A 22,133-nucleotide genomic window follows, 5' to 3' on the forward strand; every position below is an offset into this window, starting at 1 on the left:
AGCCCGGACACCTCCACCCCAACGGCACCCGAGCCCTCCGGTGCCACCACAGGTGAGTGCAGCTGCCTGGTGCCTGGAGGGCAGGGTGAGGGTGACAAATCCCCGCGGGATCTCCCACCAGGCGCCCAGTTTTCTGGCCCTGTGGCAGCCACCCTGTCTGCGTGGCATCCCTGGGCAGACACTGGCTGTGCTTCTGTGTGGCCATATCCTGCAGAGTGCACCCCAGGACCCTGTGGTCAGACTGCACCCTGGCAGTGTGACTGCACCCTGAGGTCAGACTGCACCCCAGCAGTGCGGCTGTACCCCAGTGGTGTCTGCAGGAGTCTGTCCCCTGGGGCTACACCTGTACCCTGGTGACACCGCCCTCTGAGCATCTGAACAGGGGTGGGAGACTGTACCCAGCCCCTCTGCCCTTGGCCATGCATGTGTCCCCAGTGTCCCTGTACCCCAGGACAGCCACTGTATCTTGACAGAGTACCTGCACTCTGGCCTAATGCATACAGTGTGGGCGCACCCCAGCAGAGCGCCTGTACCCCGGTGATGCCCTCAGTGCGCCTGTGCCCTGGCAGTGCCCCAGGGTACCTGTACAGCAGCAGGGTGGCTGTGGTCTGCCAGTCCTCCAGCCCGCCTGTCCCCTGGCCCAGCGCCTGCAGGCGCCTCGGACTGGTCTTGTCCCTGACCCCGAGAAGAAGGAAGCGGCTCCGGCTGCCGGTAGCACGCTTCAGCAGTGACACGCTGTGACACGGGGAAGTGATGCTTGTACAGACAGCCCAGGGAACAAACCTCAGCCCGGAGCACGCCCTTCCTGAGCACCGTCTGTTCTCTCGGCCAGTTCCTCAGCTCAGGCAGAGCGGGCGGTTGTCTCACAGGAGCGTTGGTGCTGGGAGCCACTTAACATCACTCTTGTGGTGGAGCGCAAGGACAGTCCCAGGCAGCCTCGCTGCTTCCCTGGGCTTTTTCCCTTCATCACTGTCCCCTCAGCAAGCAGGGACCTGGTGTGCCGCAGTGGTAGCCCTGCTGCCCTGCCCACTGCTTGTGGCTGCTCTGGGTCCAGCTGAGCAGCTGATGTCTGCTCAGCATCGTACCGGTCTCTGGGAGTGTCCGTGTTGGGTGGAAGCCTCCGCTTCACTGCCAACACCTGGGGAGTAAAAGGACCCACCTGGATGCTCCTCATCTACTGGGCAAAGGAGACTCTGAAAACCCAGTGCTGGGGCTGTGGGGAGCACTCGGAGCGGTGCCTGTGAAGGGGCATCGTCTCCCACCCACCCGGACATGGCTGGGCAGAGAGGGGGGCTGCCCCTGCTGCTGCTGAGCCTCGCCGTGGCACACCTCTTGCTGGGTAAGCACTGAGTGGGATGTAATGTTCACGGGGTGGGTGGCGAGCTGGGAACCTGGATCCCTGGGGTGCTTTGCCTGCCACAGGCGCCTCTGGAGTGTGAGGGGTGAAATGCTGCAGCTGCCGTTTGCTAAATGGGAAGTAGAGGGACTTACAGCTCCGCCTTTGTGTGAAGATGAGGCCCTTCACTGCAGACACCCACCTGGGCATGGGCTGAGATCAGACCTTTGCCCTTCTCCACATTATTATTTAACTAGCTGCTGCCTGTAGCAGCTCAGGGAGGGAGTGTCTGGAGGGATTGGCTGAAAGCAGATGGTGGCTCATGGCCTGGTTCCCCATCCCTATGTGAGCAGAACTCCAGACTCACTAGGTTTGTGTTCGGATCACCGGTGAATCCAGCCTGGCATCTCAAAGGTACCACTTCACAGACATCCCTCAACAGTGACCTGGGCAGCCAGGCTGGTTTGTGTGTGATTTTGGAGAGGGTTATGGGTGCCTGGGCTTCCCCAGACACAGGTCTGTGCAGACAGAGAGGGCAGCCTTCCTGTGTTCTTCAACCCCCCCGCAGAGCTTTCATGGGTCACTGCACGTCTCTAACAACTTGCCTTGAGCTGCAAGCTAGGATTGTTCCTCTATGCCCCCCCTCTGTGGGGCTGCTTCTCCATTGCCATTGTTTACACCCTGTGTTATCAGTTCCTGTCTATCCACAGCAGAGAGGTTTGTATAAACTGTTGCTTCTGCAGTTCCAGCCCATCTCACGGTCACCAGTTCCTGCACGGCTCTTCCCGTCAGACAGGTTTGTCCGACTTCCTCCAGGGATGGGTGAAGGTGCTGGAATGGGTCTTAGTGCTGGCGCCTACAGGAGTTTCTGCCCCGAGACCAGAGATGCCCGTGGCTTGTTCCTGTTTTGTCAGGCTGGGGGATTTACATCCCCTGCCTTCCTGAAGCCCACTCAGGGGATCTATGTGTTTGATCTATGCAGGATGATGAATCCTTGTTCCTGACACTCCCTGGCTGATGTGTAGCTCTGGGTCCCTTGGGGACCTCATGCTGGTGGTGATGCTGCACTGTCCCTGGCACAGCCAGAGTCTCAGCCTGTCACAGCCAGCCCTTGTGCACTTCATTCTCCAACTTCTTTTCAGGTACCACTGCCATGGATGTGACAGTGACCATGTCCCCAACTCACCCTACCTCCCTGACACCCATGGTGACCTCAGCACTGCTGCCCACTGCTGAATCCAGCACGTCAGGCACCGTCGCTCCCTCCAGCCCTGAAACAGGAGCCTCCATCCCAGGGAATTCCAGCACGTCCCTGGGGACCAGCAGCACCTCACCTCCCACCACACCAGCACCAACAGCTGCTTCGTCTGAGCCCTTGACAACCCCAGCAGACACCACAGCCACCCCCAATACCATCACAAGTGTCCCCAGAAGCACCCGTGCTCCCAGCCAGCTGACGGGGACCACGGCTGGGACCACCCTAGACATTTCCACCTTGACTACAGTGCTGACCCCACGCACCCCAACAGCACCTGAGACCCCCAATGCAGTCACGGGTGAGTGCAGCCACGGGGTCCCTGGAGGGCAGGGGCATGGCCAGGGTGACAAATCCCTGTGGGGACGCTGGGCAGGTACCTGGGTGCCTTCCCATTGGTACCTTCATTTAGTCTTGATCTGTCCCCAGCTGAAGGAGCATCCTGCACCTCTGCAGACAGTGCTAACATAACATTGCTTTGCCCAGGCACGGAGCCCTCTTCCCCCAGCAGTGGCTCAGCCCAGACCCCAGAAGTTACGCTCAGCACCACTGGAGACCTGCCATCAACTCTGCCCACCTGCCCCACCACCATATCCAACACCAGTAAGTGCAGTGCCCCGTGGCCATTGTCACCCCCCCAGCACTCTGGTGGCTTTGGGCTTTTGTTGTGCTCTCAGTATGTGGGCATTGATTCTCTCTGGGATGTGTGGTTTGCTGTACAGGTGCAGTGTTGTTCTCCTGACAGTGTAGGGTGCCCATGACATGATTAATCTGAGAGGGTGTTCCATGTCTGTGTCAGTGATCAGGCAGACAGACCCCTCCAGGTCCTTTGATGCAGCCAAAGCCTCATGGGCAATAACCGGAACGGTGTTTTTTGTCCCTAGGTGCATCTCACCTCTTTCTGTCACTGCAGCTGACTGTCCCCCTGGATCTGGGGAACACCACGGTGCAGGAGCTGGTGTTGTCCAAGGTGAGGTGTGCCAGCGTGGTGACGCCACTTTGCCAGCCATGGTCCAGACAGCCAGGGAGGGGGGCAGCAGCAAGCGGGAAGGGAATGGCTGGTTCTCACATTAAATGTCACCCAGAGCCCTTTTAGATGGGTTCCTTTAGCTGCCATGGTTGAGGATCAGGCCCTTCCTAGGTGGGGAGTGGGAGTAGTAGACCCCTCTCAGTGCAGTTTCATGGCTGTCCTCTCCCTGCAGCTTCGCACGGACCTGCAGACGGTGTTCCCATGTGCTGGTGTGGCACTGGAGTGGCGAGGGACGAGGAGGACGTGAGTGCTGCTCTTCACCTGGCCAGGACCTGCAGGGCTGGCATCCTCATGGACTTCCAAGCCTCTTGCTCCCAGCTCCTCACTCCACGGCACTGCAGCCCTTCGGGGTAACCTGTACAGCTCCCCTTGAACCTGGGACCCCCTGTCCTTCATTACACACCCCCAGTGACCCCCACAGGCTGGGGTGCCCATGTTCCTTCCCACAGCCTTTCTGTAGAACCTGAGCCATCCCACCACCCTGCACCAGACCTAGCTCCTGTGGTGGGACCCCCCAGTGCTGCTGGGAGAAGGGGACTCAGCCTGGCTGGGCTTTTGTAGCTGGGACTGAGCTGGCCCATCCACAAAAGCCACCCTGGGGACCGACAGAAAGGAGACCTGAAGCCCCTGGTACTGCTGTGCCTCAGGGCGCCAGCAGTCCTGGTGACATCTGAGGATTTGCAACCCAGGGACCTTGCAGCACCCAAAGTCTCTGAGAGATGCTCCATGACTGCTTCACATCCAGAGCATGCCAAGATGGAGGCTGCGGTGGCTCTGGGAAGGAAACAGGAGAGACAAACCTCCTTCTCCCACCTGAGCCCCATCCCAGGGCTGTCAGCACACCAGCTCCCCCTCATCTCTCCCGTGGTGGCACTGACAGAGCAGCACACACTTGCAACAAAGGGGAATCCCATGCTTTCCTTTCCAAGTTGCCTTCCCCAGTTTTCAGCTTCACCATCTAGCAGAGGTACTGGTGAGAAAAACTGGCTGAGTCCCAAAAGTTTCACAGCGGAGAGACTGGTTCTGGGCTGTCCCCTCCTGGCAGAGGCCACTGCAGACATTCCTGAGGACAGCTTGCCACCCCGACAGCCTGGGGGTCCCTGCTTTGGTGCTCTCTGCCCCATGATACTCCCAAAACTGCCAAGGCAGCTGTGGGGCCGTGGAAATCCCGTGGGCTGTGCTCCTTCCCTGTGTTTTTTCAGTCCCAAGCTAAGGAGACAGCCGCAGCGTCTGTCCCCCTGCAGCAAAGTCATTTATTAACTGATTAATTAGCCAGATAAAATCCAACTGAAGCAATTATTAGCCTAAGTAAGTCACCTCACCGAGAGATTGAAAACTGAATTAATTAACAAAATAGCCATGTTGCTTGTTGCGGGTTATTTTCGGCTGATCCTTGCTTCTTGCTGGCAGCCTGTGCTGGCACAGAGACGGCTGGAAGGGGATGCATGGGGCTGTGGGTTGCCAAATATGGGGATAGTTCCTGGGCTCCCTGGATTGTCACCTCTCTGGGAAGGATCCAGCAGCTGGACAGGATGGGGAAAGCCACCCTGGGATCACCCAGCTGTCCGCCAGCTTGCAGGGGCTGGGACAGGCTGGGCTGGGGCTGGAAGCTGAGCCCAGGCAGCTGGTCAGGATGGGATGCTATTTGCATCCCAGCATTGCCCATTTGCTCTCTAGGGTGCTGCCTGGCTTTTGGGGGCTTGTTGGAGCTGTTGGCACCAAAAGAGGTCCCTTAGCACCCAGACAGAGAGCCAGGGAGAAGGGCAAACCTGCTGGAAGGGGTCCCTGCACTGGATGCCTGCTGGGGTGCTGGGAAAGAAATCCTCGTGCTCTGCCTACGCCGTGGAGACGGGCCAAGAGTCCTCCCACGCCACGTCCCACTGGGCTGATTTCTCCGGCTGCTGAATCCATAACTTCAGACCCCAGGACATGGCCGGGGGCCAAGGCCGGGGTAATGGAGCCAAACTGCGTCACAAAGGGAGGAAAAGGTCCTGAAGTGCCGGGATGAAAAGGTGACCGGGGCACTCGCTGTCCCCTGCCAGCACCGCTGCCTTCCACTGTTATCGTGATTGGGGGGCAGTGAGGGGAGGAGATGCTCTAGTCCCACTGAGCCCCCCTGCAAACCCACTCTGGGAGGGGGAAGAGAGGCACAGTGTGGGGACGTGGCTCCCATGGGGATGGTTGGCACTGCCCCAGTGTTGAGGGCACGGAGCTCTCACAAGCTCCTGACACTGCCCATGCTCTCTGTGCCTGCCCTCCTTGAGGATGCTAAGTACCACCTTCTCCCCATGGCTGCTAGTCTTCCACGGACCCCTGAGAGGTCAGATCTGCGTCCTGCTACTTTCCCAGCCTGTAGATAGTTTCTCAGCCTCTTTGCTGTGACTCGCTGCCATCTATCAGCATCATCCTGAAGAGCAGACCCTGTGCCCAGCGGGACAGTTGCCTTTGGAGGGCTCAGCAGCATGACAGGACACGTGTCTTGAGTCCCTTGTGACTCAGGTGTCCCTTCCAGTGTCCCATTCCCCTTCACGCCCTCCGGCGGCTGTAGCCCGGTTCCTGCTGTCCAGGAGGAGGGTGTTGCAATGCGCCCAGCTTGCCAAATCACCCAGAACCTGCGGGGTTGATGGATAACCCGATCCCCCCTTCCCCTGAGCCCTCCCCAAATGCCCTTGCCAGGAGGCCAAAGCAGTGCCAGTAGGAGATGCCAGGATCTCCGCAGGGCTGGAACAACCACCCCATTAATTCCAGGAAGGCTGATAAGGCACCATGCCAGGCCATGCTGTGCTGTGCTGTGCCGGATGGTGCAGGGACCCCGCGCATTGGGATTCTCAGCATTTCCCCCCAGCTTCAGGCTCCTGAGGGGCTCTGGTGCCAATCCAATGCTTTGGTCCATGGTAAAAGTAGGTGATCATTATCCTTGAAGGAGCCAGTGGCTTGCCAGGACCTTGGGTTCGGGTGTAGTAGAAGGATTTATGAAAAGCTCCTTCCCCAGCTGGGAACAGGACACTGTCCTCGAGATGAGGGATGACCCATGGTGTCTGCAGGCTTTCCTGGGAGGATGTGCCAGTGCCAGAGCAGAGAGATGAGCTTAGTTTGTCACCTCTGCAGCTCTGCTGGAGGAGCGGGAAGGACATGGGGGTTTTTGGGACAGTGTGGGCAGGAGGTGCAGGCACGAGGGTCTGGGAACGGTGCCAGTCTCAGCACACCACGGGCAGGAGCCTGCAGGTGAGCTGAGAGTGAGGTGGGCTGGAAGCGCTTTGCTTCAACTGAGCTGTTTTCCCCTATGCTGAGCAGCAATTTGCAACAATTCCTGTGGTTTCTACCACCTTTTGCACCTCAAACCCCAGCTGGAGCAACTCTCTCCAGCGTCAGCACAAATCTGCTGTCAAGGTGGCTTTCCAAGGCAATAAGGCATCGTCAGCACAGGTAGGAGCAACTCTCCCACGGTGGGTTTGTATCCTTCTAATCCTCCATCGGCCCAGGTGTGGCAGCCGCTTGGGTGGTCACTGGCTGGGTGGTCACCTCGTGATCTGCAGTGCTGGTTGCACGGGCCCCTGACACACTGTCCTCCTCTGTGTTCGCCCCCGCATTGGCATATTTGGTGGGCGGGCATTTGTTCCAGGTGAGCTCTCCCCTGATTTACCGTCTGTGCCCGGTTCCCACTGCCAGGGGCTAATGCGTGGGTTTATAGGACAGGGTTTTGTCGGCCGTGACTTGGCCTCCCCTGGCGTTTCGCCCGTTGGTGCTGCCCAGTTGGCAGGTTGGGGTGTTACGGTGCGTCTGGCCACTGCCACCTGCCCTGTGGAGCCCGGCGCTGGTGGGACACTGTGTACTGCCCAACAACACCTCTCATAATACTTTGTACGAGTTGCCCAGGGACATTTCTGGTTAAGAAGCGTTTAGTTGACTACAAAAGCGTGTAGTGGTGGGGGTATGCATAATGCTGTTGCGGGGGCAGGGCAGGAGCTGGCAACAGTTTTCAAGGTGGGGAGTGGGGATTGCTACTCTGGGGGAAGGGAGGCACACAGGTGAAGTGACCCAGGGGATCCCCATAGCAGGGGAGGGGGTCCTGGGCTGTGCCTTTTCCTGCTCCAGCCTCTGGGGATGCTGGTTCCACCTCACAGAGGAGCTTCCCTGGCCCTTTGCCCCCTCCCAGCTCCCTGGCACTGCTGTGCCCATACTGAGGTGCAGGTGTAAAACCCTGCAGGGGCCCTGGATTGGGATCTCCAGTGCTCCCAGTTGCAGCTGAGTACTGGGGGGCTCAGCTGACACCCCAGGGCCTGTCCCTAGCCATAGGTCTCCCAGCTTTAGAATGTGCCTCTGCTCCCAGGGAAGCTGTGAACCAAATGGGGACTTGAGTCCTGCCTTGCGCTGAGCTGAGACATCACTTAGCCGCTGATTTTAGCGCCCATGGTGTCCCCACAGGCATGGTGGCACCAGCTGCCATTGCCATGTCACCACCACCTGCAGCTCCATGGCCCACTCCCCTGCGTGGGGAGCAGGTCCTGTGGGGTCTGTGGAGTGGCTGCTGTGAGGAACAGGTCCCACGGGGTCCATAGGGAGGTTGCTGTGGGGAGCAGTTCCTGCAGGGACCATGGGGAGGCTGCTGTGCCACTGTTGGCAGTGCCACACACTGCTCCAGGCTGGGCTTTGCCAGCTGGTGCTGGTGCCCAGGGAGCTGCACTGGGCTGTGCCAAGGTCCCCGGGGGGTCCCTGCAGGGTGACCTTTGGGTACTCCCCACCTCATGCCTTGGCTGAACAGGACATCCAGCCCTTGGGAAGGGGAGGGCTCAGCAGCAAAGGAATGGTGACAGGGACACTGGGGGCGGGAGGGGACAGCAGCTGTAACCTGCCTCCTTCTGCCATCCCTATAAATGGGAGGGAGCAGGAGCAGGGTTGCACCTGCAGGACTCCAGTTCCACAGGAGAGGCAGAGAGGGAGGGACGGACAGACGGAGCTGCTTCTTGCTACTCTCACCTCCATTTGAGCTTCCCAGTGCTCTGCCTGCGCAGAGGCCCCAGCCATGGGGACCGGGCGATGGACAACCTCCACCTTCGTGGGATGCTGCATATGGATTCTGCATGGTACGTCCGATATTTTTCTGTTAGCACACGTGCTACCTGAGCCCTTGCAAACCTCTGATGCAGCCTAACACAGACAGTATGGTTCCATCCTGGCTGTGCTGGAAATTTCTTTTATGACCAGTCCTTGCAATCAATTACAGCCAAAGAGCTAGTAAAGTATTTTATGGGACAGGCATCACCCTGAAGTGCTGGTTGCAGGCATGGACCTGTGGGATAGGCGAGAGCCCAGCCCAGGAGCCTCCGTGCAGCCACATACCCCTCCAGGGCGGGAGCTGAGGGCTGGAAGCGGGGCTCCAGGGATGCTCCCATCCCTCCCATGTCCCCGGGAAGAGCACACGTTGGTGAGCTCCATGCTGGGCCCCTCTTGCACAAGCTTCCCGTGAATGGGCGGTGTGGGGTAGATGGTGTTTCCTGCTCCGCATGGAAGAATTAAGATAAAATATGGATTTGCTGGGATGGAGTGTGCCAGAATAACCCGGGGGACTTGACTGATGTGTTTTATTTTCCCTGAGACAAGGAAGGAAGTGGCTGATCTCCTCTGGCTGGTGGGGGTTGGTGCAGAAATCTTATTTCAGCAGGGGAAGAAAGTGAAGCAGCAGCGTACTGGGAGGGGGAATGGAGGCTGGAGGAGGATGGACCCCTCAAAAACTGCTCTAGCAGAGGAGATAATATTCATTAATGACTGGCACAAGCTATCTGCAAGCTAACGAGCTGAGCCAATGGTGGGGTTGGGGGCACCTCCATTACAAGGACATCTTGCTGCCTGGCAGGGGGAACCTGACAAACCAGAGCACCAGGATGGGGAACAGGCTCGGGCTGTCAGGCTGCGACAAAACCCTGCTGGGTCTCACCCTCAGGGTGCCCTTCATCTCCCCTAATTGCAGCTGCCTAAAGCCAAGCGTCAGCAGATCCGCCCGGCTCCTCCTGGAGCCAACGGCGGCAGCTTGGTCTTCCCAGAGCCCGCATCCCTGTCCTAAAAATAAGTCTGGGTGAAACGTCACCCAGGGGTGCCAGTGGGTGCTGGGAGAAACTCCTGGGGTGTGGGGTGGTGTCTCCTTCCCCTTTCAGGGAATCTCCTGGATATGAGGCAGGATTTTGGCAGCAGGAGGGCAGAGCTGTAAGCAGGAGCTGCTGAATGTTCCCTCGACTGGCAGGGAACCCCTGGGTGCTGCACCCAGTGTGGGCAAGAGGAGTGGGGGCATGGGCAGGCAGGTGCCCCCTCAGGAGAGGTTTAGCAAACCTGCTTTAGCTGCAGCAGGTCAGGAGCCATTTGCAGTCAGGGAATGTTTCACTAGTCTCTTGCTGTCCTACCTGCCCAAGGGCTTTGGGTAAAGTGTATTTAAATGTCCCTCAGACACTCAAAAGGTGACAAAATGCCAAAAACCACCCCTGGGGCTCCGCAGAAGTGATTGTGCTTAGGGGTGTCCCTCCAGGGAGACAAAGAGGGCTGAGGGCTGTCCTGGGGCAGCAGAGCTGCACAGACACCTCGGGGGCAATGAACTAGACTTACTGGGACTCAGCTCTTGCCAGCGGCCAGGCGGTACCATCCCCAGCCTAACTGGGCTGAGTTACAGTGTCTGCCTTTTCCTCTGTGCTTGCACCCATGTCTCTCCCTGACCTGTGATGAGTTGTGTCCTGTCTCAGCTGGCGGCTGCTGATGCTGGAGATGCAAAAAGTGCTGTGAAGTGCTGTGCCTAAGGTAGCCCAGGGTGCACTCCTTGGCTCTTAAAAGAAAAGCAGGATGAGGCAGTAGAGTTTAAGAAGGAGCGGGAGCATCCTGAGCTTAGCTGGAGGAGATGTGTGGCTGATCCTTTCAGGCTGTTAGCTCCAGCATCCGGTTTAATGCTCCATTTTGTGCTTCTCTGCAGGGCTCAGGGCTGCCGCTGCCATCCCTGTCACTACTGAGGGGTCATTTACTGCAGGGACAGTTTCTCCCATTGCGACGGAGAGTGAGGGGCCCCATGCCCTGGTGATGGGCACTGCAGAGACGAGCACCACGGTGACCGATGCTGAGATAGCCAAGAGTATCCTCGCTGGAAGCCCGACGAGCCTGTCCTTCCCTGCTGGGGCTCAGACAGATGCTTTGGTGACAGCAACAAGTGCATACGGCTCTACAGCACTGACTTTGATAAACGTGACCAAGCCTCTTAACACGTCTCAGGATAACAAGGGGGGTTCAGCTGCTCCCACTGCAGCCACGAGCACTGCTGCCATCCCTGAACAGCACCCCGCTGTCACCCCAGAAGCACCACTCGATGTAACAGGGGCTGTTCCCACCGCCCCGCTAGGGACCACCCTTCTCTTTGCAGGTGTGAAGGAGGATGTTTCTGCAGCCGTGACAAGGGAAGAAGCAGAGAACCTAGACCCCACTGTTGGTGATGTGCTCTTCCCCACTCTGCCAGCAGTCACCTGGGGGGCACAGCCAGCTGCTGGCAGTCCTGTGGGTGCCGGTGTCCCCGTCCTGCCGAGCCAAGGGGTGACCACAGGCACGGGAGCAGTCAAGGAAAGCACAGCCCTGCTTGTGGGTATTCAAACAGAAGACAGTGTCAGCTCCTGGAGCCCCAGCCCCAGCGCTGGGAGGCTGATCACAAACCAGCAGGATGGGATGTTGAGCAGGGCTGGGGGCATTGCCCCAGAGCCAGAGGGAGAAACAGCCCCGGCTGCCGAGGAAAGTCCCTCAGCTTTGGTGCCTGGAGCCAGGGGAGATGCAGTAAATGGTGAATCCAGCACAGCTGGTTTATCCCTCTTGTCTCCAGAGAGTGCAACAGTGGGAAGCCCAGGGGAGCCCTCCCTCCTCCCCAGCCAGGCAGCGCTGAGCCCGGCTGCTTCGCTGGCACCAGCTGGCGATGGGGATGGGGATGGGCAGGGAGCTCCTGGGCTGTCATCGCAAGGTTCAACCCTGTCACCTGCAGCCATTGAGGCACCTGCGGCACCTGAGGCGACAGAGGACACGGCCACCTCGCTATTGGCCCCAAGGGTTCCCACTGATGCACAGAGTGACACGAATCCCCCAGTCCTGGACACTGCGCTGCCCACAGAGGACATAGGAACAATGGGTCTCGCCAAACCATCCCTGCAGCCTGCCTCATGGCAGATCCCCATTGGAGAACAGCCACCACTGCTTGCGTCTGCTCTGCCACCCCCCACAGACAACTCCAGTGCTCTGAGGGCTGCTTACCCACCCTCAGGGGCTGGGGCCAGCACCCTGCCTGCAGCTGGCAATGGGGCAGAGACAGGAACAAGCCCTGACCTTGCAGCTGCCTCAGGAACACCTGTGTCTCCATCTCTTGGGGGGTCAGAGCCATGGGGCATCACCTCTGGTGCTCCCCAGGGAGCCAATGGACCTGGCACTGGCTCGAGTTCAGCTTCAGATGTCCCCAGCCCAGCATCTTTCGTACCTGATGGACTGGCATGGCCCGCGGCTGGGGTCCAGAGTCAGGGGGCCGAGGGTCCAGGGGACGTAGCACAGGCAGGACGTCCAGGGAATGACAGTCTTTATGCAGATATCCAGAGTGACACGAGTCCTTCAGCCTTCAGCACTCAGCAGGATGCTGCTAACACCGGAGAGCTGCCAGCTGGAGAAACAGAAGCTCTGGCAAATGCCAAACTGTCCCCTCCATCAGCTCTTGGGGACAGAACAGGAGCAGCTCCAGCACTAGGGCAAGTGTCCCCACCTGGTCCTGCATCTCTCAGCAGTGCTGGGCCACAGCCCAACCTCCCAGGGGCTGAAGGACCAGGGGACCTGCCCAGTGAATTTCCCAGCGCTCCTGGGGCTGCTTACCCACCCCTGGGATCTGCAGCTGGCCTCGTGTCTGGGGCAGAGACACCAGCGAGCCCCGACCTCAGTGCTGCCCAGGGAGCACCCGTGTCTCCATCCTTTGAGGAACCACAGCCATGGGGAACAGCAGCTGGTGCTCCCCAGGGAGCAGGTCTCCCTGGAGCCAGCGGACCAGGCACCGTTTTGACTTCAGCATGGGATGTCCCCAACTCAGCAGCCTATGGACCAGCAAGACTCCCATCACCTGCCCTCGGGGACCAGTTTGGCACTAACCCAGGGCTGCCGGCAGTGGAGGGACAAGGTGCTGGTACAAAAGAGCCAGTGCTGGGAGGAGCAGGCAGTGGGACTGAGTTTGAGCCACCCCTGATCTCTGCTGCAGGCGGTGGGACGGCGGCTGGAGTGAATCAACTGCCTGGTGCAGGTTCCTTGTCCGGTCCTGCCTCTCCCGGTAATGTGGTGGCAACATCCTCCGTTTCAGAGGACAATGGAGCAGGACTCATCCCAGCCACTGCCCCTGTCCCTGACAGCCTGTCCCCAGCCTCTCCAGACAGTGAAACTGGCCCAGGGCTCGCTCAGGTCCTGGGGACTGATGGCACAGGGAATGCTGTACAGGCAGGAAACCCAGAGAGTGAAAGTCCCTACACAGAGACAAGTCCTTCAGCCTTCAGTGCTCAGCAGGATCCCTCTAACACCGGGGAGCTGTCAGCAGGAGAAACAGGGGCTTTGGTGAATGCTGAACTGTCCACTCCATCAGCTCCTGGAGACAGAGCAGGGACAGGAGCAGCCCCGGCAATAGGGCAAGTGTCCCCACCTGGTCCTGCATCTCTTGGCAGTGCTGGGCTGCAGCCCAACCTCTCAGGGGCTGAAGGACTGGGGGACCTGCCCAGTGAATTTCCCAGTGCTCCTGGGGCTGCTTACCCACCCCTGGGATCTGCAGCTGGCCCCGTGTCTGGGGCAGAGACACCAGCGAGCCCCGACCTCAGTGCTGCCCAGGGAGCACCCGTGTCTCCATCCTTTGAGGAACCACAGCCATGGGGAACAGCAGCTGGTGCTCCCCAGGGAGCAGGTCTCCCTGGAGCCAGCGGACCAGGCACCGTTTTGACTTCAGCATGGGATGTCCCCAACTCAGCAGTCTATGGACCACCAGGACCCCCATCACCTGCCCTCGGGGACCAGTTTGGCACTAACCCAGGGCTGCCGGCAGTGGAGGGACAAGGTGCTGGTACAAAAGAGCCAGTGCTGGGAGGAGCAGGCAGTGGGACTGAGTTTGAGCCACCCCTGATCTCTGCTGCAGGCGGTGGGACGGCGGCTGGAGTGAATCAACTGCCTAGTGCAGGTTCCTTGTCCGGTCCTGCCTCTCCCGGTGATGTGGTGGCAACATCCTCCGTTTCAGAGGACAATGGAGCAGGACTCATCCCAGCCACTGCCCCTGTCCCTGACAGCCTGTCCCCAGCCTCTCCAGACAGTGAAACTGGCCCAGGGCTCACTCAGGTCCTGGGGGCTGATGGCACAGGGAATGCTGTACAGGCAGGAAACCCAGAGAGTGAAAGTCCCTACACAGAGACAAGTCCTTCAGCCTTCAGTGCTCAGCAGGATCCCTCTAACACCGGGGAGCTGCCAGCAGGAGAAATAGGGGCTTTGGTGAATGCTGAACTGTCCACTCCATCAGCTCCTGGGGACAGAGCAGGGACAGGAGCAGCCCCGGCAATAGGGCAAGTGTCCCCACCTGGTCCTGCATCTCTTGGCAGTGCTGGGCTGCAGCCCAACCTCCCAGGGGCTGAAGGACCAGGGGACCTGCCCAGTGAATTTCCCAGCGCTCCTGGGGCTGCTTACCCACCCCTGGGATCTGCAGCTGGCCTCGTGTCTGGGGCAGAGACACCAGCGAGCCCCGACCTCAGTGCTGCCCAGGGAGCACCCGTGTCTCCATCCTTTGAGGAACCACAGCCATGGGGAACAGCAGCTGGTGCTCCCCAGGGAGCAGGTCTCCCTGGAGCCAGTGGACCAGGCACCGTTTTGACTTCAGCATGGGATGTCCCCAACTCAGCAGCCTATGGACCACCAGGACCCCCATCACCTGCCCTCGGGGACCAGTTTGGCACTAACCCAGGGCTGCCGGCAGTGGAGGGACAAGGTGCTGGTACAAAAGAGCCAGTGCTGGGAGGAGCAGGCAGTGGGACTGAGTTTGAGCCACCCCTGATCTCTGCTGCAGGCGGCGGGACGGCGGCTGGAGTGAATCAACTGCCTGGTGCAGGTTCCTTGTCTGGTCCTGCCTCTCCCGGTGATGTGGTGGCAACATCATCTCTTTTGGATACAGCCAGTCCAAGTGCCCTTGGAGGAGCAGGCAGCACTTCTGGAGCTCTGCAGCCTTCCCTGGGTGCTGGGCCTGGGGTCCCTCCTGCTGCAGGGGAAGGTGCAGGTGAAGCAGCTGGTGACGGAACATCCCTGGGGCAGACTGCTGCTGAAGGGCAGCCAGCTGGTTCAGGAGCCCCTGATGGAGAAGCAGCAGCTGTGCTGCAGTCTGCATCTACTTCTTCATCTACTGTGGGGTCTTCATCACCTGGGACGGCTGCCAATGGAGCAAACCTTCCTGGAGCTGGTGAAGCCAGCAATGGCTTGAGCACAGGCTTGGAGGCTGCTGGCCCTGAGGAACCCCCTGTATCTGCCCCTGGCATTCAGAGCGGTGCTGATCTTGGACTTTCTGATGCAAAACTGAGCCAAGTCAATGTGGTGGATCTGCCTGGAGGTGCCTTAGCTAACAGGGGACCTTCCTCCAATGCCAGCCTGGGAGAGGGAGCAGGACCCATCATACAGACCACGTCAGGAGTGTCAGCCCCATCTGCCCTTGCCTCCCCCCAGGAGACGCAGCCCCTGCTCCCGGTGGTTCCAGGTGCTGGTGGTGTCTCCGATGGCACAGCCACCTCACTGCCTGCTTCTCTGCTCCTCCCTGGACATGGGCTGACCTCAGGGCTGGCACCCAATGGAGACCCCCACTTTGTCCCCAGCACCCAGAGCGGGAGCGCCCCCCTGGCTCTGGGGGCACCAGGTGGGCTGGCGGGTGATGGTGGAGGTGCCCAGCTGTGGTCTCCTGAAGACGAGGTGGCCTCAGGGATGCCAGCACCTTCTGGAGAAGCATCACCCCGTGCCCCCACATCCCCCAATGCTGCCCCAGTGCTGCCTTCTGCTCTGGAGGGAGAAAGCTCTGCAGAGGGGCTGTCTGCTGGCCCCGGGCTTTCGGCACGTGAGTCACTAGTGGGGTCCTCTGTGGGGGGAAAGGGAGAGCTGGGGGCTGCTGTGCTGGGGGGGCCTGCCCTGCTCCTGCCCCCTCGCCAGCCGGGAAGCCCTGGGGATCCCTCTGGGGATGCTGATGGCCTTGTGCCTGGGGAAGCAAATGCTGTACTCCCCAAAGTGATGGCAGGGCGAGGGGACGTTGCTCAGCTCCTTCCCAGTGTGACTGGAGCCAGGGCAGCCATGGAGACCCCCCCTCGCTCCTCACCTGGGGGAACCCCAGGGCTCTCTGTCCTGCCTCCCGCCGGGATTGCTGCTGGCAGCCCCGGATCAAAGATCCCAGGGCCAGGACCTGCCAGTGGCTTGTCACCTGCTGGCATGCAGCCATTCTCAGGCAACAAGGTGACCACCAGCTTGGCAAATGGAGTCCTTGCTGCCAGTGGGTCAAGCCTCCATGCAGCCTTCCCAGGCCAGGGGGGACCCCCAAGAGTGTTCCCAGCCACCGCACGCCCAGTTGTGTCCTGCAGCCCGGTCACCACCAGCCCAGTCCCACCAGCCCCCATCCCTGGGGTCAGGAAGTTGCTCCCCAGTCCAGCAGCAGCCACTGTCACCTCCCACGCATCGTCCCCCGTGTTTCCAGCTCCACCAGGAGGGCCGGTGACCGTCCTGAACCTACTGCCCAGCCCCACAGGTACGTGATGCTCGCGGGGCAGCCCGGGCAGCAGGAGCACCTCTGGCCTCCTGAAGGACTGTCCTGGGGAATTTTCAGTGCCCAGAGACTGGGGAGGGGGCTATATGGGACCAGAATCCCTGGGAGAGATGCAATTCCTGCACAAGAGCTTGCATTTTTGACAAGCAGAGCTTGCCTTCAAGTACGGTCCCATGAGCTGGAAAATGCTTCCCCTCCAAATTCTTTGTTTTATTTAATGGACATAGATAGAGAGCTGGAGACTGTAAACATCTCTAGAAAGAGCTGTGGGTGTTTAGTTCCCTGCTGTTCCCCTCCCGCAGTCCTTTGCGATGTTTTTCCCCTCCTAACAGCAGTCCCTCAGCATGATGCCCCAACGGGGTTGGAGCAGGAAGGGACAGTGACTACAAAGGCCACCACAGCAGGTTTGGGGCAGCTGTGCACGTGTAAGGCAACAAAAGGGATGGGGGCAAGCTCCTGTAGGGGGAAGTGACTTGCAGGGTGTCCCAGAGGGCTACTGGCAGTGTCCCACCTCCTCGTGCTGCCCAGGCTGGGTCCCTGTGGGAGCAAAATTATCTCAGCCCTTCAAGTTTTTGGCGCAGACCAGAGGCCTTGCTGTAAGTGTGTTTTGTTTTGTTTTTCTTTTTCAGTCCCAGCTGTAGCCCTCTATGGGTATGGAGTGAGGGAAAATGATCAGGAGTATGTGGAAAGAAAGGTGGATTTTAATTCTCCGCTTTTCAAGCCCGAGACTGGATTCCCATTTGGGAACACCCTGCGCAGCTCTCTCTATGTGAGTCTACCTTGGCTTGACTTGCTCTTGGGCAAGCGGCCATCCCCCAAAAACCTGTGGGAGGGACCAGGAGCCAGGTGTCTGGGATGGGACCCTAACAGGCTTGAATCAACTGGGATGATGCCAGGGTCTTTTTGCAGCAGGAGGTGACTTTGTGCCAGTTTTGGCGGTGGCCAGTGGTGGCCTTACTTAGATGTTCCTCAGAGTGGGCTTGGAAATGGGAGCACTGCCACCCCTGTTTTGGGGGATCCCATTGATCCTGATCTCACCTGATGGAGGGATCCCTCTGTTCAGTTTACAGATAACGGACAAATCATTTTCCCAGCCTCGGACAACAGCATCTTCACGTACCCCAACCCCCCTCCCAGAGGCTTTAGCGGCCGCGAGGAGGTTCCCATGATTGCTGTGTTTTGGGACAATGCCGACTTCTCCAGAGGTGTTGGTACTACCTTTTACCAGGTGAGTGAAGCCACCTGAAACATTTTTGGATGTTAAATTATACCGATGTCCCTTGAGATGGCAGTCCATGAGTGGTAATTCCCTTTTCTGGGCAAAATTTAAGAGCTGTTGGTCCTGTGGGGGGGGAGGGGGCTGTTCAAACATCATCCACAATGCTCCATGGATGACCCCAATCTTGACCTGTCTTTGCCCTGCTGGGAGCTAACACAGATCCACTGGTGTACCTAACCTGCAGGAGTTCCCCACCCTTAACACGGACAAGCCTCCCTTCGTCCGTGACGTGGAAGCGAAGGTTCGGCGGTACCTGAGGTCCTCCTACTCGGCAGCCTGGACCCTGAAGATCACCTGGGAGAAGGCACCTGCCTACGGAGCACGGACTGACACTCGGAGGGTAAGAGGCTGATGGAGCTCAAGGGCTTGTTGAGTTGTCACAAAAACCCCAAGATCTATGGGCCATCACCTTGTCTGTGTCTGAAAATAAGAACTAGTTCTGTGAATAAGGTCAGTCTTGAAGACTTCGGCCAAAAAGAACTGGGCTGTGCCCACGTTTTGGTGGTTTTCAGGTTTTTTGGGGGAACATATTTAGTTGAACTCTCCCTGTTCCGTTAAATCTTTCTCTTTAATGTGGTGGGAGTTTGTTCTTTAGAAGCATTAAAAGTGGGTGAATTTAAGGCTTTTCATGGAACAGCATCAAAGTAAAATCATCACATTTGCCATGCAAAATGCAAACCAGCCCAGGCTGCATTTGCCTTGCACACCAAGACCTCAGCCCCACCGTCCCCCAGCCAGCACTCACACACACCCCTAATTTTAAACCCAGCAGCTTTCCTCACTTTCTTACCTGTCCACAACCTTTCTCCCCAGACGATCACATACCAGGCTGTCCTGACCACCGATGGCTTCAGGTCCTACGTGCTGATGCTGTACCAGGCGGGGGGCATGCAGTGGGATTACACCAGGCTGGCTGCCACCAACGTGCTCATCGGCTACACCAGGTACAGCAGTCCTGGCCCCCAACCCCGTGTCCTCCCCCTGCATCCCATGAAGTGTTCTGCAAGGATGAGGACAGACCAGATGGGGTCTCCACACCCGTACAGCCTAACAGATGGGGGTTTCCAAATCAAATTTGTCCCGTTAGTGCCAAACGGCTGGGCTGCGCTCACTCTAAGATCCACACATCCCTCTGGGGTCCCTGGCCTGCAGTGTCCTGGTGGTTTGGGTGGAAACAGGGGGGAGAAGGGGATGTTTGCTGAACTTTGTGCCAGTTGAGGGAAGGGATTTCCGCTGCTTGGCCGGAGCAGTCGCTTCCTGCCTCCTCGCATTACAGGCACTCTGTCCCTGGAGTTTGCTATTTAACTGCTTGCTGCAGCTGGGTAAGGAAAAGGTGGCTGGGATGGGAAGCGCGGGCAGTACAAGCATGTGTATGTGCTTCCCTATGCATGACCACTCGTGGGTTTCTGCGCCCTGTCACCCTGCAAGGTGCTGGTAGACCATGGAAGCTGTTTGTGGGGTCTCAAGGTGTCTGTGGGTACAGCCCATGATGCGGCAGGAGCATTTGCAGCACCCTGTAGAGAAGAGGCAGTGGGCTGGGGGAGCTGGTGTCTTTGCCCTCCTGTCCCCGGAGCTGTGATTTGGGTGCTGTGGGGTCCTGCATGCTCAGGATCAGGGTGGCTGAAGGGCAGGCTGGGGATGGGGCTGAGATAACCCCACTCGGGAAGAGCAGCCTCTGATTTCTCTCCTTTCCTTTGCACACAGCGGGGATGGCTTTTACCGCAATGACGACTTGACTCGGAGACCTCCAGCTGCTAAATATCGCCCTGACCAGTTTAGGGGCTACAACACAGGTAGGAACAGGTTCTTGCAGCCCCTGGGGTGTTTGGAGAAGGGCTTCTGGGGGACATTCCCAGGGGCTGAAATCCACCCTGTCACTGTGGCAAGGCTCTCACTGAGTTCACCAAGGACAGGCTTTTCCCCCAAGCACATAAAATGCTTTCCCTGGGTACAAGCTATGCCCTGAGGCTGATGTTTCCATGGACACTTTTTGTTGCAACGGCTATGTTCCAAGGTTTTCTTCTTTGGGGAGAGTCTCCCCCCATTTTCCTCCTGTTGAGTGGCTGTTAAACACAAGGTCCCATGGCTGGAGGTCAATGCGTGCTCATCTTCCAGCATCACTTGGCTCTTGCCTCAGGCCAAAACTGCCCCGTGATCCCCTTGGCCAGAGGTGACGACTCATGGTTTCTCTCCCTGCTCAGACCTCCGTGGGCTGTGGATTTACAAACTGGAGAGCCGCGTGGGTATCAACTACCGGCTGAAGTGCCTGGCGTGGACAGGGCAGCAGCAGGAGCCGCGGATGTGGAGCCAGGGCCTGCCCGCCTGCCCCTGCACCCTGCAGCAAGGGCAGCAGGACCCGCGCTTCAAGAGCAGCCGTGGAGGCAAGTGAACACGTCACTTCCCCACCGTCTTCGTCCCCGAGCTGTCCCTCACCATCTCCCCTGCAAGGGTGGCTCGAGTCCCTCCTGGCTGGGTGGGCAGGGGACCCCAAGGAAAATGGGGAGGGAGATGCCCTTTTCCACAGAGACAGGGAAAACGGGGAGGAATGAGGGCTGACCTGTCCATGTTTTGTTAAACTGTATGCAGCTGATCTAAGCTGCACAGGGACAGCAGGGATGGACCCTCCCCAGCACTGGGGTCTCACCTTAGGGCACCGCTTGGATAGTCCCCATCAGTGTCTCCAAACCACCCATAGCACCACGAGTGATGGATAACAAGGAGCCAGCCCCAGCCCTGCTCGGTGCCCGGCAGCAGGGCTGCTGGCCGGGCAGGGCTGCCCTGGGGCTCACTGCTGCTCCCTTGCAGGCTGGGGGGCTGCCCGTGTCTCCATGCTGCACTCAGCCTCCCCCAACCCATACGGCGCCGGTGTCCGCTGCCTGTACGACAGCCAGAGCCGGCTCATCGAGGGGCGGCAGGAGAGGTACTGGAGGTTCTCCAGGCAGGCATCCCCCTTCCGCGGTAAGCACTGGCAACCCTGGCATCCCTTAGCTGAGGCTGTCATGGCTATAGCCTGTAAATTGTTTTGATCTCTGTGCCATGCTGTTGCCCTTGGCGGGAGTGAAGAGGCGAGTGTCCTGCCTGCTCAGAGCCAGCCCATCTCTCCCTTTCAGCCCCTTACTCTCCTATTTTGCCTACAGACCAGGAGCTCAAGTTGTACGACTGGTGCTGTAACCAGGCGGGCAGTGCTCATCTCTGCGCCCGCTACAGTGAGAAGAGACCGAAGATTGGCTGTGATGGATACCAGTCGCCCCGTACTGGTGGGTTTGCAGCCTGTGTGTGCCAGGGCGATGCCGTAATGGTGCCCAGGGCAGGGGGGAGCATCCCAGCTACTCTGTGGTCAAGGCAGCAAGAGCCTCAGGCAGAGGGATGGGTTTTGTGGTGCCCACGTATGGGTTGTGCTGTTCCCTGGGCTGTGCAGAGTTGAGGGAGGGCATCTCCCTTAGCACATAACCACTGGCATAGTCTGGAGGTGACAGCACACTGGGAGGGAGGAGGACTGCAGCTAACATGGTTGTTGGTGTAAGCTGATGTGTGGCTTTCTTGCAACTGCCACAGGTTCCTCGGAGGAGGAGGAGAGCAACTCGAAGGAGCAGGAAGGTGAGTGGGCTCAGGGGTCTCCTACCCACTGGCTGCATCCCAGGGCTGCTGGCTAGCCCCAGGCTCCCAGGGAGAAGATGGCCAGGGAATCCTTATTTCTTCTTCTTTGCAGATAGAGAAGACAAGTAACTGAGGGATTGCACATGTGCAACATGGCCTGGGCCACAGCTTAGTCTCCAAGTACTTTATTCCTGCTCGTCCCACATCCCCGGTTCGTCCCAGCGCCCATCACCCCTGCTTGCCGCACAGGGCAGCTCACTCAGCCAATGTCTGCGGTTACCTTCACTGGTGCAAGTTCATTTTTCTAACCCAGACTTGTCCCAAGGAGTCCATTGTTTTAGTCACTCTTCCCCAGCTGCAGCTGAACGGGTGCCTGTGGGCACCTCCTTGCTGGCAGGGAGCTGGGCAGGTACCCCTCACTGCACCCACCTCCCCCATCCTCCCTACACCTGCTGTCCCCCCACGCTGGAAGCTGAGTTTGGTCTCCTGGTACTCAGGGAATGGGTTTTGCACCTCACATGATTCACCTGCACCCAAGCCCCTGAGTGCTGTGGTGCACAAGGCTCACCCTGTGACCTGGTCCTGCCTTGTTCCCAACTTCTGTCCTCCAGCCATCCCCACCTGTGCAGTCCTTGTGCCCAGGAGAAGGGACAATTCTCTAGATCAAGGCAGAGGCTGCTTGACACCTCTGCTTCATGTGCAAGGGCAAAATTCAGTCCTGTGATCATAAGCATTGGGACAAAAAAAAAAATATTGTGTGTAAGAGAGAATCTACTTTTCTTGAAAAAAAAAAAAGATCTTTGTCAAATCTGTTTCATTCAATAAAGCCTCAAAGGTCTG

The 22,133-nt window shown here is 58.7% G+C and overlaps 1 protein-coding gene across 1 annotated transcript; it reads left to right on the forward strand.

The window, feature by feature from the left end:
* Window positions 1-1,272: 1,272 nt before the first annotated feature.
* MUC4 (mucin 4, cell surface associated) lies at window positions 1,273-21,422 on the forward strand (the record flags this gene model as incomplete). Its single annotated transcript, XM_080349695.1, has 16 exons — window positions 1,273-1,339; window positions 3,078-3,194; window positions 3,476-3,561; window positions 3,794-3,864; window positions 15,486-15,721; window positions 16,349-16,399; window positions 16,999-17,186; window positions 17,481-17,645; window positions 17,881-18,036; window positions 18,510-18,640; window positions 19,401-19,489; window positions 19,898-20,077; window positions 20,502-20,654; window positions 20,834-20,953; window positions 21,252-21,293; window positions 21,406-21,422. 16 exons carry the CDS (start codon window positions 1,273-1,275, stop codon window positions 21,420-21,422), a joined length of 1,869 nt encoding a protein of 622 aa, XP_080205821.1.
* Window positions 21,423-22,133: the final 711 nt, after the last annotated feature.

Source organism: Nesoenas mayeri, assembly GCF_963082525.1.
Source record: "Nesoenas mayeri genome assembly, chromosome: 9".
In the NCBI taxonomy this organism is placed as follows: Eukaryota; Metazoa; Chordata; class Aves; order Columbiformes; family Columbidae; genus Nesoenas; species Nesoenas mayeri.